Source organism: Eublepharis macularius, chromosome 11 (assembly GCF_028583425.1).
Source record: "Eublepharis macularius isolate TG4126 chromosome 11, MPM_Emac_v1.0, whole genome shotgun sequence".
NCBI lineage: Eukaryota > Metazoa > Chordata > Lepidosauria > Squamata > Eublepharidae > Eublepharis > Eublepharis macularius.
In genome coordinates, this window is record NC_072800.1 from 69,805,366 (window position 1) to 69,819,022 (window position 13,657).

The following is a 13,657-nucleotide window of genomic DNA, read 5'->3' on the forward strand; positions in this document are numbered from 1 at the left end:
ATAGGTAATATAATTGATGTCAATTTATGCTAATGAATGGACCACTTTAACTGCTGATCCGCTTTAATTGTCCTATTAAAAGAAGAAAAGTAACTATTTAAGAGTAGTTTGATAGAAAATACAGCCTTTATATATTATCCAAATTAAACTTCATTCGATAGACTTCAGGTATTAGGTATGAAGTATTTTATGAAATATGCTCCTGAACAAAAACAAGATAGATAACCTTTTAACTGCCCTGAGCCTGGTGGAAATGTGGGGAGGGCAGAATAAAAATCAAAAATAAATAAATAAATAAACAGGTTAAGAACAGAGAGTCTTTTAATTATTCTAGTTATCTATTTGAAAGTCTTTTACACTGATCTTCTGCAGCTAGTTTTTCAGCGCTTTCAGCAGGTCTAAGTGTGATTTCATCCTCTAAAGAGGTGCGGAAGAATTAGTTTCTTCCTTCATGTGAGCATAGATCTCTCTGCTTATCCCTTCTGTCCCATGCGGCAAGGATGACAGCTATTAATTATTTGAAAAGACAATAGTTCCTCCATTCTGGCACATTTTAAAGATAAAGGAATCCAGCTCATGGACTGACTGCAACACAGTAGTAATTTGCTGTATTTTATATATTAGTTACCTTTACACTTGCTAGAGGTTAGCAGGCAAAGTTATTTCAGGTCACTAGACCCTGTCACAGATCAAATAAAACAAAATCCTCCCTCTTTTATCTGTTAAAAAGAGACCACCAACAAATGTTTAGAGTATTCAGCCCATAATATTTTGCACCTGAATGTTTGAGTTGGGGGTGGGGGGGAGCTATAATTAGACACATCATTGGATGATTTAATTTTCAAGAGAATGGAAAAAGCTAAAAAGCAGTCTGAAAAGATCAAATTGACTAGAGCAGCAGTGAGGATGAGGCTTAACAGTTCACATGGCATGAGCAGCATTCATCAATAGAGGGAAAATGAGGAAATTGAAATGATGGTAGTTGCTATGGATACCGCTACACAAAAATCAGATGGCAAATGGGAAAGAACAGGAGTATCAGACCACTGAAGATAAGCACCAAAAATATCTTGCGGGGATTAGATTCTCTGCTGCAATTAGTAGGCTGCTGAGCAAAAATGAATCTCTTCGTTTTTCTAAGCTTATCAAAATTCCATCATTGATCACATGATCTCATCTCACAAGCCACAACTCAACAATTCATCTTCAAGACCAAAGCAAAAATAACAGTTCACACCATCATATGCACATTAAATAAAAACTATCCATGTAAGACCTGCATAGACCATTATTCTAATAAATTGTTAGTTTTCAGAATCATTACAGAGGGCAATTTAATAAAGCTGCTTTCCTAAATTCGTCATTCAAAATCAAAAGGCCAACTCACTCGTCAGTATTACAAAAGATGGCATTTTATCTACCTTGTGCATCTATTCTGGAGATAAGCTTTATATTTACAAAAACATTTATTCACTTTTTATTTATAAACTGCTTTCCTCTCCAATGGGGGAGCCAAAGCAACTTACAAGATTCCCTCCTCCACCATTTTATCCTCACAGCAAGCCTGTGAGTTAGGTTAGGTTGAGAGTCACCAAAGTCACTCGACAATCTTCCATGGCAGAGCGGGGATTTGGATTCTCTAACTACCATGCCACGAGGGCATAGCACACTAAAAATGTATACATTAACATAAAGCTGAATAACAATTTTGAAATAATCAGATATAGATGTATATCTGTATATACAATGTATACAATGTATATAATGTTATGAACAATATATACATTGTATATATATTGTTCAATGTATATATATTGTGTATATATTGTTCATTGTATATATATTGTACAATGTATATAATGTTATGAACTAAATGTTAAATCCATGAATAAAGTTTTATTTTTTAAATGACAAGAAAACAGATGATTATATTTATTGTCAACTAACTGTCTCACTCAGGGCAAGCACTATCCTGTTCTTGAATTTGGAACAGTTACATTTGCACATTACTGCAAATATGAAGAAGTTCATCTGAATCTTTAGCTGTGTTCCGTTCCCACCATTCATACTAAATTGCACTTCTAGCTGTTTTATTCTTACATATGTACTTTTTTTAAAAAAAAAAACCTTAACCTATGAGCCATAAACAGTGACAGTTTCATTGGAGACAGGCAGGAAATTAAATATCAAAGTTGATGCCTTAAAAAAAAATTCTTGATATTAAATTTCTCTAAACAAAACAGCAGCTAAGACTATAACACAAGGACCATCAGATAAAGCCTGATATTAACTTTAGAGCTTCCTGGTCAACACGCCAGCAAATTATTAATACAGGATACTCTTATGAGGTCATAACTAGTTTGAAACTAGCCTGAAAAGGAGCACTGGAGCTACAGGACATCTTTGTTTTCCACTGTGAACATTAACCACAGGGCAAATACATAAAAAAATCACCTATCTTCAGTCATTGGTCTAGGGGAAAATATTTATTTATTTGAAATATCCCTTTTTTCTGTAGAATGGTTTGGTTTATTTGATTTTGATTTTTAGCTACTTTGATTGGGACCCAAAGTCGCTTTAAAAAACTAACAAATCGGAACTCACAATACAGTTGTAACACAAAAGAAGCCTCTCTAACTACTGCATACATGAGTTGGATCCTCTGGATTTGTTCTGTTAATGGTAACACCTTCTTCTGGTGCAAGGTGCCTTCCCAATAGAAAAAGATGTTCCCTTGGCGGAAGAGCCTCTTATTGAGGGGCACAGCATCTTGCACCAGAGGGAAGTGCTACTGTTAAAAGAACAAAACAAAGGATCCAACCAACATCTCTTAACAACCATGTACATCAAATCAGGAAAATTCTACTTCTCAAAAACTGTCAATTGCTCTTTGTCCAGCTTCCTAAACCTTCGGAGATAGGCTTCTAAAGCCTGGGGTAATGCACACAGAACAACACAGCAGCTCCTTTTCAGATGGGAACAGCCAAGGAGTTAGGGCCGTGTACGTAGAAAGACTCAGCCCTTGATGGAATGTTATCCCAACAAACAGCAGTAATTTTCAAATAGTTGTGTGCACACACATATACACAAGAAATAAAGAGTAATTTGTGCTCCTATGCATTTATTTGACTCTGGGCCCAATAATCTGTTCCCAAATGGACAGAGATCAGGAATCAACAAATTTGATCACCACAGTGGGCAAGGCAAACATCCCCTGTCCACCCCCATGACATACCAGTTGTTAAAAAACAGAGCATGACAGAGGTGAGTCTATGTCCCATTCTCTGTTCTGGGGTGAGGAGGAATTTAGGAGCTCATCCCTCTTATAGCTGTGCCAGAGTTTGGAGGCAGCTAGAGCACCACCCAAGGTAAGCATAATAAGAATGCCTCCTCCTAGCTTCTAAATGGGGAGGAGGGCAAGGGTTCAACCCATTTTAAGAAGTTCAAGATACTCTGAAGTTCAAAGTGGTATCAGAAAGAAGATATTCTCTTTGGGGCTCCTGGTGATGATTGGTAGTACCATTGGTTTGGTTCAGCTGCTAATGCCAATCAAATTTGTGATCTTCTGAAAGGGACAAATAAATGGATTCTGGCATCAGTAGTAGAGCTGCCAATTCCAGCTTGGGAAATTCCTGGAAGGGTACAGTTTGGGATGGGAGGGAGCTCAGCAGTGACTGATGCTACAGAGTCATCCATTTCCTCCTGGGAAACTTATCTCTGTGGCCTGGAGATCAGCTGTAATTCCAAGAGAACTCCAAGCCCCACCTGGAGGGTGGCAACCCTAGTAAGCAGCATTCATTCCCCCCCCCCCAAACACAATACAACATAGTTTATTCATTACTTTCACCACGGGTACTGAGTGTATAAAAGTCAGGGTTTTGCTCACTGTAAAACACTACCCAAATAGGAGAAATGTCACCTGAACAGAGTCAAGGTTTGGATGTCGTATTTTTGTTGAGTTACTGCTGTCCTCTCTCTTAGTACCAACAAAACATATTTACACTTATCTTTTCATCCTGACGAGGCTTCAGTCAGGCTAGCAAATATATACAGGAAAAAAATCTGACTATTGGGAATCACCATACAATCCACGATAAATTCTTTGTATGTCAAAGTATATCTACAACCACTAGAATTGCCCAAATGGGGAGGGGGGATTATTAAAATCATGCTGAAGTTTTCCAGTGCATCTATCAATATTCCCAGTTAAGATTAGGAGGACATCCTGAAAGAACTGGAAGCCTCTCAGCATACCTCTCATCCAGTAGAAATTGTATTTCAGCTGCCTTCATCCAGCTATTAGGAGGCAATAGGAAAGGTACAAAGTAAAATCTCAGCTCTGGATGGCTCACAAGGAACTAAGGGGCCTTTGTCAAGTTCCCAACCCACCAGCTATTTGCTCTTCTGTTTAATGGGGCACTAATGAACCTCCCAGGGGGTGGCTGCAATTTGGGTCTCCAGAGCATCTTAAGTTATGCCAGAGCAGTGTATCTGCTTCTCCAATTGTTCAGCAGCAAGTCATCCAGAAATGGTTTTTTGCAAGATAGCCCTCTCAGCTGCATTGATCTTAATCTGTCTTAGCCTATTTACTGATACAGAGTTTTCATCTAGGTTGTACTATTCTTGCTTATTTATACAGAAACATTTGCAGTATTAAGAATTTTTTTTCTTTGGTTTTCTTGGCTTCTCCAAGAGTGGTTTCAAGGAAGAAGTCTCTTCCACTGGAAGAAAGCTGTCATTCCGTTTCTGCATTCCATCCAATGGAACATTCTTCCCTCCTGATTAGAACAAAGACTTGGAGGTAACAGAACATGTCCAGGTTCACACCTGCTCTACCTGCTCCAGGAGGATCAAGTCCTGAAATGGGAGGAACGGGGACAAGACGTAACCACTATATTCCACTATTCAATAATGACAATCTATGGCAACACTTATAAAAATGTGAGTAGCCAATTCTTAACCAAATCATTCTGTTACTAACTAAATAATATAAGCCTGTTTGTGTCTTTTTTTTAAAAAAAAAAGCTGTACTACCTTTATTAAATAATCCCATTATTCAGCTCTAATTTGTGTGAGTCTGCCACTAGATGGCTCCTTTGCATATACTTTAAACAGTATCACAGTAGGAATGCACAGATAAGAAAATGATATGGAAGGGGCCCAATGGTGGAGCATCTGCTTGGCACGCGAGGTTCCAGATTCAGTCCCCCAGGACCTGCAGTTAAAAAGATTAAGTAGAAAGTGATGTGAAAAGACCTCTACCTGGACAGCCGCTGGCAGTCTGAGTAGACAATACTGATATTCAAAGGCCAAGAGTCTGATTCAATAATTCAAGTGAATGCATGTACAGCTTGCATGTAAGTGCATATACCTGTTTGTAAGGGAGAGCTAGCAAGCATTTTTACAAAATTAACTGAGGACCAGTACCTGGATAATGTCGGGGTTTAAATCATGTAGTGAATGTAAACACCCCCTTATCCCACACCGCCTCAAAGTGCCAATGGGGTGGCAACGTATGACTTACCATTCGTGGCTGTTGTACGGCTAAGTGTGTTGGGTTGGGGAAAGCAATGGTGAACTACCCTGTAAAAACTTCACTGCGAGACTGCGGATCTCTCTCGACGTGCTATAGGACAGAAAGGCCTGGAGGGGGACGATCTACGGAGTAGCCGAGGGTCAGGCGCGACTGTGTGGCTTGGATCGGATAGGAATGTAAATATCCTTGAAACTGACTGTACTAACTCACACTGTGTAATCTACTTTGAGTCTCAGTAAGAAAGGAGAACTATAAATAAATAAATAAATAAATAAATAAATAAATAAATAAATAAATAAATAAATAAATAAATAAATAAATAAATAAATAAATAAATAAATAAATGAGAATTACTAAATGCATCTACAAAGAAAAATCAAGTAAAAACTATACATGGAGGGTATGTGTGTTCACTATAACTTGTGAACACAGCTAATATAAGGCAGCTTCATATGTTCAAGTGATAGTGTCCTATCCACTGCAGCTTATGCATATTTACTCTAACACTATCTACAATGTTTGAAAGACTTTGTAAAAAATAAAGGGGTTCTTGTAGCTTGCCTTCTTACTTAGGCTGTGCAAGAACTGCACACATAATTTTGATCAGGTACATTCAAGCTAACCACACTGTCACAGACTCCCTACAAGGCCTTTGCAAAATCTTTCTCCACTTTACAAATAGTGCTGGCCTGTTTTTCCACCTTAAAATATTTCCACAGTGCCTATAACTTTACTGACTATGATATGAGAAACAAAAAATAGTGCTTATTTTTAATTAATTGGATGGAATCTGATGGAAGTGGGTGGGCATCAAATAACTGCTCTCTGCAGCTAGAGCTTCATGTCCCTTCTATATGCCTTCTGCTCCTTTGCTCTCCTTTCTCATTGTAAAGCTCATTCTACTGATACTCAAATTGTCACTCATCTCAATGTTTACTTGCTTTTCCTACTGAAAGCCTAATCCTTTGAGCACACAGGCTTCATTCACTTTCACCTGCCAATATTTCCTTGCACCTTTACTATACTTTACAATCCAAAATGTAAAACTAGCTTACAAACATTAACTTTTCTCAACCCTCCCATATGCATACAGGAAAGAGCTAACAGTGTGCTATTATTGTCTCCACCAAGCTTAATAACCAGGGAGCCTTCACAGGCTTACAGTTCTAATTTGGAGGGGCGAGGAAGTTTGGTTCTTTGAAGTAACTCCAAACTCCAATTACAGCTAAAATAGTAGTCATGAATTGACTCTTAGCACACCTGGGAAGATGGTAATACATGATCACAGGGCTTGTTCACATAGTGACATACCGTATTAGCATGTTCAGAACTACCTGTCCAATGGTATTTGCACCAGGTCAGGACAGACTGCATTCAACAAAGACTTTACCTGCAACACTCCACCCTCCACCCCAACTTCCATTCTCACACACCATCCCAGTCTGACACCAACATTGCGAAAACATACAAGCAGCTTTAATTCAGCCTGCAGCAAAGACAGGATATGAACAACTAATCATGAAGAGACTTGACAATAAAGCATCCTAGGATCCAAAGCATAAACTGAAGAGGAGCAGAAAGCAACTGCAGAAAGACACAGCCATCCCTTTCAAGGCCTCCAAATTAAGCAGGAAGCATGAGATCTTAACTTTCAAAATCACATTCTCCTCATTGCAGAATTATCTGGCCCACAAGGACAACTAGATGACGCGACTGTAAGAGCAACATCTGAAAGAAATCTCACAAAGGGGTATCATTTTATGTGGGGTAAGTCTTGCTTTTAGCTACTTCACAGCAGTGTATTCACTTGAATTATACCAGAGAACATATTAAACATACCTTGTTGCCAAATTGGCTCTTGGCAATTTCCTAATGAACACTGCTTCACTGAAGGCTTTCATGGGTTTCCTACTGTAAAGAGTTAGACCTATTTCTGGGCTGGCTAGTTGATTTTTAGAATGGAAGAGGGAAAGGGAGATACTGACGTCACTAGTTAAAATTAGCATTCTCGATAGATTATGATGCAACTACACTAATTGGGTGTTTCTCTAGATGCTGGACACTCCCATTTGACTTATGTTTACCTTTATTTTCATTTTACCTTGTAGTATCTAAAAGCTTTTAATTCCTCAATTCCCCCACCTCCACCCCAGGCATCAAAAATATGTTAATTTATTCTATCAGTGTGTAGGAAAGACGACAGAACTTGCATGGGTATAAATTAGCTTGAGTATACCATTGACTATATCCTAGTCTTGCCGGTTGTCCTTAGGCAATTCAACTAACTGCAGTTTGTTTGTGGATCCCAAAGACCTGTCTGTCAACTCTGGAGTCCTGTCTATTGGATTCAGTACAGCAGGCTCCACCCTTAAGACTCTGGATTACAAATCTACATTATAATTTGCATCTATACTTGATATGACACTGATGTATTATGATGTGTAACAATCAGAGCCTTTAAAATAAAAATAAAAACATCTATTTGGTTTCTTTCTGCTATGCTTAGATATGAACAGCTCAGTTGCATTTAAATCTGTATTTACAATATGCACAAACTACATCCTGTTCATATTTTAAAATTATTACAGTATATTATCTTATGCTCAAAATGCTTCAACATTTGAAGATATTAATAGTTTAAATAGAATTGTCAATGGTCATGACAGGACACACCTAACATCTTTCAAACGAACTGTACATTAAGTAGAAAGTTAAGTACTTTGTTCTAAGGCAACAGTATTTTATAATTAATTATGAAATATACATGTTTTGGTTTTATGCCTTTCATTTAAATCTGTGTATCTTCAGATGTACAAATCAACAAACTCATAAGGCAGACCTAGAGATTTCCTATAAAATATATATTAAAATAATAAAATGCCAAAATTTAAAACACAGTTCCTTGGATATGCATAAATCTAGAAAAATGGCTTGAAAACGGCCCGCTGAGTAGATTTAGGATAGAAATTATGGCTCTTAAAATATTATTTGCAAAAAATGCAAAAATCACAGAGAACATACCACTTTTATTTCCATTCTCTTCATCCTGCAAAAGAAAAAACAAACATCCAATATTACTGTACTGGTAAAAAATAGTATTCAAAGCATCTGTGGTCAAGCTTATCAAGACAATTTTCCTTGAACTATTCTAGAAGTGCTTAGGCAGCAGCAAAGCAACTTTATCTGCAGGGACAAAAAATGACTTCATTTATATGAAATTAGACAAACCATTCTAGCCATAGTCACATTTTAAATAATGGATTAGCTAACTGATAGAACTAAATGATCAAAAAAGGAAATCGCTAATCTAAATATGTTTTATTGAAGCTATTCATGCTCAAGTTCACCATTCACATTTAATTGTTAATCATCTTTTCGACAACCACTGCCATTTAATATTTACTAAGCTGTCTATGGTGGTAAGAGCTATATAGCATACTGAAGGGTGGTTACTACTATATGCCAACCTGCTCCCAATGTAAGAGTTGAAAATCATGTACCATTTATAAGTTTTTTGAACCATTGGTTTGGGGTATAATATAGGAGTCATGCACACAGTTTCCTGAACAGCTTAAAAATCACAAGTATATTTAGGAGGACATTCATATCAAAATATAAGTAATGCCACTGAATCATATTTGAGATAATGTATGCAAAGACACAGAACATTCTTAATGTTACCTTTCATAAAGTGCTTACTAAGGAAAACTTTTAGTCAGTTACACTTCTTAAGAATGTCATCAGCATATACGGAAGACAGATACAAATCCCAGTACACTAATGGCTGTGTGAATGCAGCCATAGGACACTGGAAAATTTAATCTACTGTATTATATACTGCTCAAATACTATGTCAGTGTGGTGTAGAGGATACCATGTTGGTCTAGGATCTGGGAGACCCAGGTTCAAGTCCACACACTGCTATGGAAAACTGCTGGGTGACCTTGGGCCAGTCACACACACTCACAGGGTTGTCAGAATAAAATAAAGATGAGCATGATGTGACCCAGGCCTTGACAAATTTTCTTTGCCTCTAGAAGTCAGCCCAAAAAGTTAGCAGCCAGAGTCATATTTCAGCATTCAGGGTTATGTATAACCATTTTTTCCAATTATCGCTACCACAAAAAAAAAAACCCTAGGAGCCACAATGAAATTTCTAGGTATCATGGCAACATGGTGCTTGGGATTTGTCCAGCCCTGATGTAAGCTGCTTTGGGTCCCCATTAGGGAGAAAGGCATGGTATAATTGAAGTAAATAAAGAGATTTAATTCAGGCCAGCTCAACAGAATCACTGGGCAAATGGATTTTGAAAACATATGCTATTTACTGTCTGATTTGGATCAAAAGGTCACTTGTGTGACAGTTCTTACTGGTATAACAGCAATAAAAATCAGAACTAAGTATTGTGTAATCTACTGCTCTTTCTTGTAAAGGTGGACTCCTAATTTAGGATCAGTATAACAAATGGGATGCGAACATGGGAACCTCCACATCCAGAAGCAGTAAATCTCTGAATACCAGTCCTAGGAGGCAGCATCAGAGGAAAGCCTTGGCCTCATGCCCTGTTTGTTTGGCCCTCCAGGGCAACTAGCTGGCTGCTGTGTGAAACAGGATGCTGTAGTAGAAGAGTCACTGGTCTGATCCAGCAGGTTGTGTTTTTAAGTTCAATGGATATATTTTTAGCGGCATTGTTACAGTTTTGTGCTATAAATGTAATAGCTGTAATTAGCTAATTCCAGTATTCTAGTCATGCTCCACCTAATCTTTTGTATACATTTGTGAATGCAGTTTGTAACAAATTATGGTTTTAAGCAAATAAACTGAACTGCTGTTCTTTTCACAAAACTCTTCTCCCAAAAATGGGTGCATAGGACTGCTGATTAAGACAATAATAGAAGGAATTTATTTGTCATTTCTAACATGACCATCAGTAAATTGGACTGAATTCTTGACATGCTGAACTGCAAAGAAGGTTACTGGACCAATGTTCTACATTACAGATATATAAATGTATCTATAAGCAAAAGGTTCGCTTCTGATGAATTACCAGAGAGCCATTTAACTTACCTTAAAGGAAAACTGAACAGCAGACTCTGGGGGATAAACAATGAAATGCCTTAAGGTGAAGCCAAAACCATGTGTCGTTCTGCGTAAAACTACCGTTTTGGGGCCAGGCCAAGAGAATGTTTCTTCATCCTCTGACGGGGATACAGCTTCACTCTGTTCCTTTCCATCTTTATTTTTGGACACCTAAAACAAAAGGAAGTATGAAAAAGGTTGCCAGGTAGAATGTTCAACTTTAATTTTTAATTTCATACATTTCAGCATAGTGTTGTAAGCAAATGCGTTGTTCAGATTGATCAAAAGAATGCTTCTAATTTTACATCCCTGTTAATGTACTTGAAATTGACTTTACTGATTCACACAGTAATCCGTCTTGAGTCTCAGTGAGAAAGGAAGACTATAAATAAATACTATAGAGAGATAAGTATCTTGATTGACTCTTCAACACCCAGTCCAAACCCCAGGAGCTAGAAACATGAACTTTGGGGAGAACATTCCTTTCGTGATGTAAACACCCACCAAGAAGGGATTTTAAGAAATTTGCCCCCTACGGGGGTAGGGGTAAAATGTTTTTCCCAAAGGGATACAGTTTTCCTGTGTGGCTGGCAGGCTACTGCCTGCTTGCGCCCCCATTCACTGCCTGCTTGGCCACTCGTCCCTGATTGGACCAGCCTTTCAAGGTCATGTGTATATGCAGGCTGATTGGGGCTCACAATGTTCCACACCTCATTCCCACCCCCTCAGACAGTTGGAACACAGAGATCATTTGCGTATGCGGCCTGATTGGTCCATACCCCCCATATTTTCCCCATATTTTAAACAGAATTCAGTTGCTATTAGGAGTCATTGAATGTGTCCTGAGGTAAAATGCACCTCCCAGTCTTCCCCTAAAAGTTCACTAGGGTTGCCAATCTCCTTATGGGGCCTGGCTTTCCTGTGTGGCTGGCAGGCTCCTGCTTGCTTGCACCCCTCTCTCTCTGATTGGTCAACTGTGTTCTGAGGAAAAAAACAGGTAAAGAAAACTGCAAACAGTTGAAGAAAGACGGTACAAGACTCCTGAATAGGGATAACACACTTCGCTTTATTCAAACACCTTTGTGACGCTTGGGTACTATGCTATTATACTACAAAAACAACTTTAAAAACCCCCACACAAACCAAAAGATGTTACATACCCATAAGTATTATAACTGGATTTAAAGTAGTTAAATACTGTAGCAAAGCGTGGATATCAAGCTAGTTATGTAAATAAATCAGTAAATCAGCGTAGCATGGTATCAACTTCAGAATTTTGTTTAATGTCACACAATGATCCCAAGCATAGCCTTTATAGACCAAAAATGCATTTCTCCTTCATTCACCAGTGGGAAAGCCAGTAAACTATTTTGCATTCAAAACAATTTAAAGCATTTCATAACTAAATAAAGTAGGAGTTAGGAAGACTTCTATATACAGGTATTTCCTGACAAATTCAGACAAAAACTAAGCAACTTCTGCTGTGATTTGAAGGCAGAGATTTGCTGCTCAGAATAACTAATCAGTCTTCACATGGCTAGGAAAAGCAGAGTAAAAATAGACAAAATATGGTTGGATTTACTTAATTTAATTTTTTTATTCAGACAACATATTTCCACCACACATGTGGCGGTGGAAAGTAATGTCAAGTCATGGATGACTCATTATGTGCCCCCCCTTTGGAGTTTTCAAGGCAAGAGAGTAACAGAGGTGGTTTGCCATTGCCTGCCTCTGCAACCCTGGTCTTCTTTCAGTTATTAACAAAGATTTGATCCCGGCAACCAAAGAAGGTACCCCCACCCACTCTCCATTATTCCCCAGAACCAAAGCGAAGCAAGAGGACCAACATCACATCAGAGAATTGCACCCATTCCATAGGGAATGGCGGCAAATGGGTGGGGGCACCTTCTCTGGGGGCTCAAAAAATTGCCCCCCAGTCCAATCTTCATGGACCTTGGGAGATCTTTAGAGGACAGGCAGGAGTAAATTCCCACCAAATTTAGCAAAGTTTGGTTTGGTTTGGCAAAGTTTGATGATTTTTCCCCATAGAAAACAATGGCCAAATTTTACCCCCCCCCCAAAAAAAAAATTCGGTAAAAATTCAGAATACCAGATTTTTAATTTGGAACACCTAAATTTTACCAAATTGGGCAGAATTCGGTATTTTAATTTGAATTCTGACCCGAATTGCATACCTCTATCAGGGGGCTAGGATCAGTTACATATTCCTGCCTGGAATGCCAATAGCAAACCTAAGTTAGTGGCTATATAGTGAGTCCGATCCAAATAAAGTTATTCATGACTATACCACTAGTGAAACAAATCAGACTTAACTAACTTAATTGCTTTCAGTGGGACTTAAGCTGCAGTTATACCCACACTTATTGAACTCAAAAGACCTAAATAAAACATACTAAACATTATGATTGCTTTTTTATCGATCAGGACCGAAGTGTGAAACATCCTTTGATCATTTTACCATTGCCAGAACTACTCATATTGATAAAAAAGACATTTTCTTCCTTACGTGGTCTGATAGCTGCTGCTAACATTTTGCAATAGGCTCATGCAGGGGATTAAAAATCCCTAAATATCTAATTTAATTATAAAGCTGATTCCCACTACTTTTGGAAAGCCTTGTCAAGCATTTGTACCACCAAATGTATACATTCTGCCCACAAGAGTACTACGTAAGCACATTTTGATTCACCTGCTATGCTCTACAAACTGTCATTTGGAGGCTGGCAGCTCCATCAGATTTTTTTTTTCCAAACCTCATAACTTCTTAATCTTTTCTCTCTTGCCAACTCCCTTCCCTTCAAGAGTCTGGCAAAAATGCAATGAAAGGTCTATTCACTAAGTGGTTCACAGGCAGCACATTCTGTAACAGTAAGGCAGCAAACATCAAAAGAATGTACCTTAAAATTATATAAGCAATACTAGAGTTCAAGGAGAAGGGGTCGTTTAATCTGTCCAGCTATTGGATTTGAAGTGTTAACCTTCTGCTACTGAAACCCAAAATGAGCTGACCTCTCTGGTTT

General features: G+C 38.2%; 1 protein-coding gene across 1 annotated transcript in view; it reads right to left on the bottom strand.

Moving 5' to 3' along the window:
- The window catches only part of ARHGAP21 (Rho GTPase activating protein 21), a 148,101-nt gene that overhangs the window by 61,736 nt on the left and 72,708 nt on the right, over positions 1–13,657 (bottom strand). Inside the window, exons 2-3 of the mRNA XM_054991092.1 lie at positions 10,605–10,787; positions 8,558–8,582 (exon numbers count right to left, since the gene is read on the bottom strand). Of these exons, the coding sequence (XP_054847067.1) occupies positions 8,558–8,582; positions 10,605–10,787 (208 nt within the window). The remainder of the gene's footprint in view (positions 1–8,557; positions 8,583–10,604; positions 10,788–13,657) is intronic.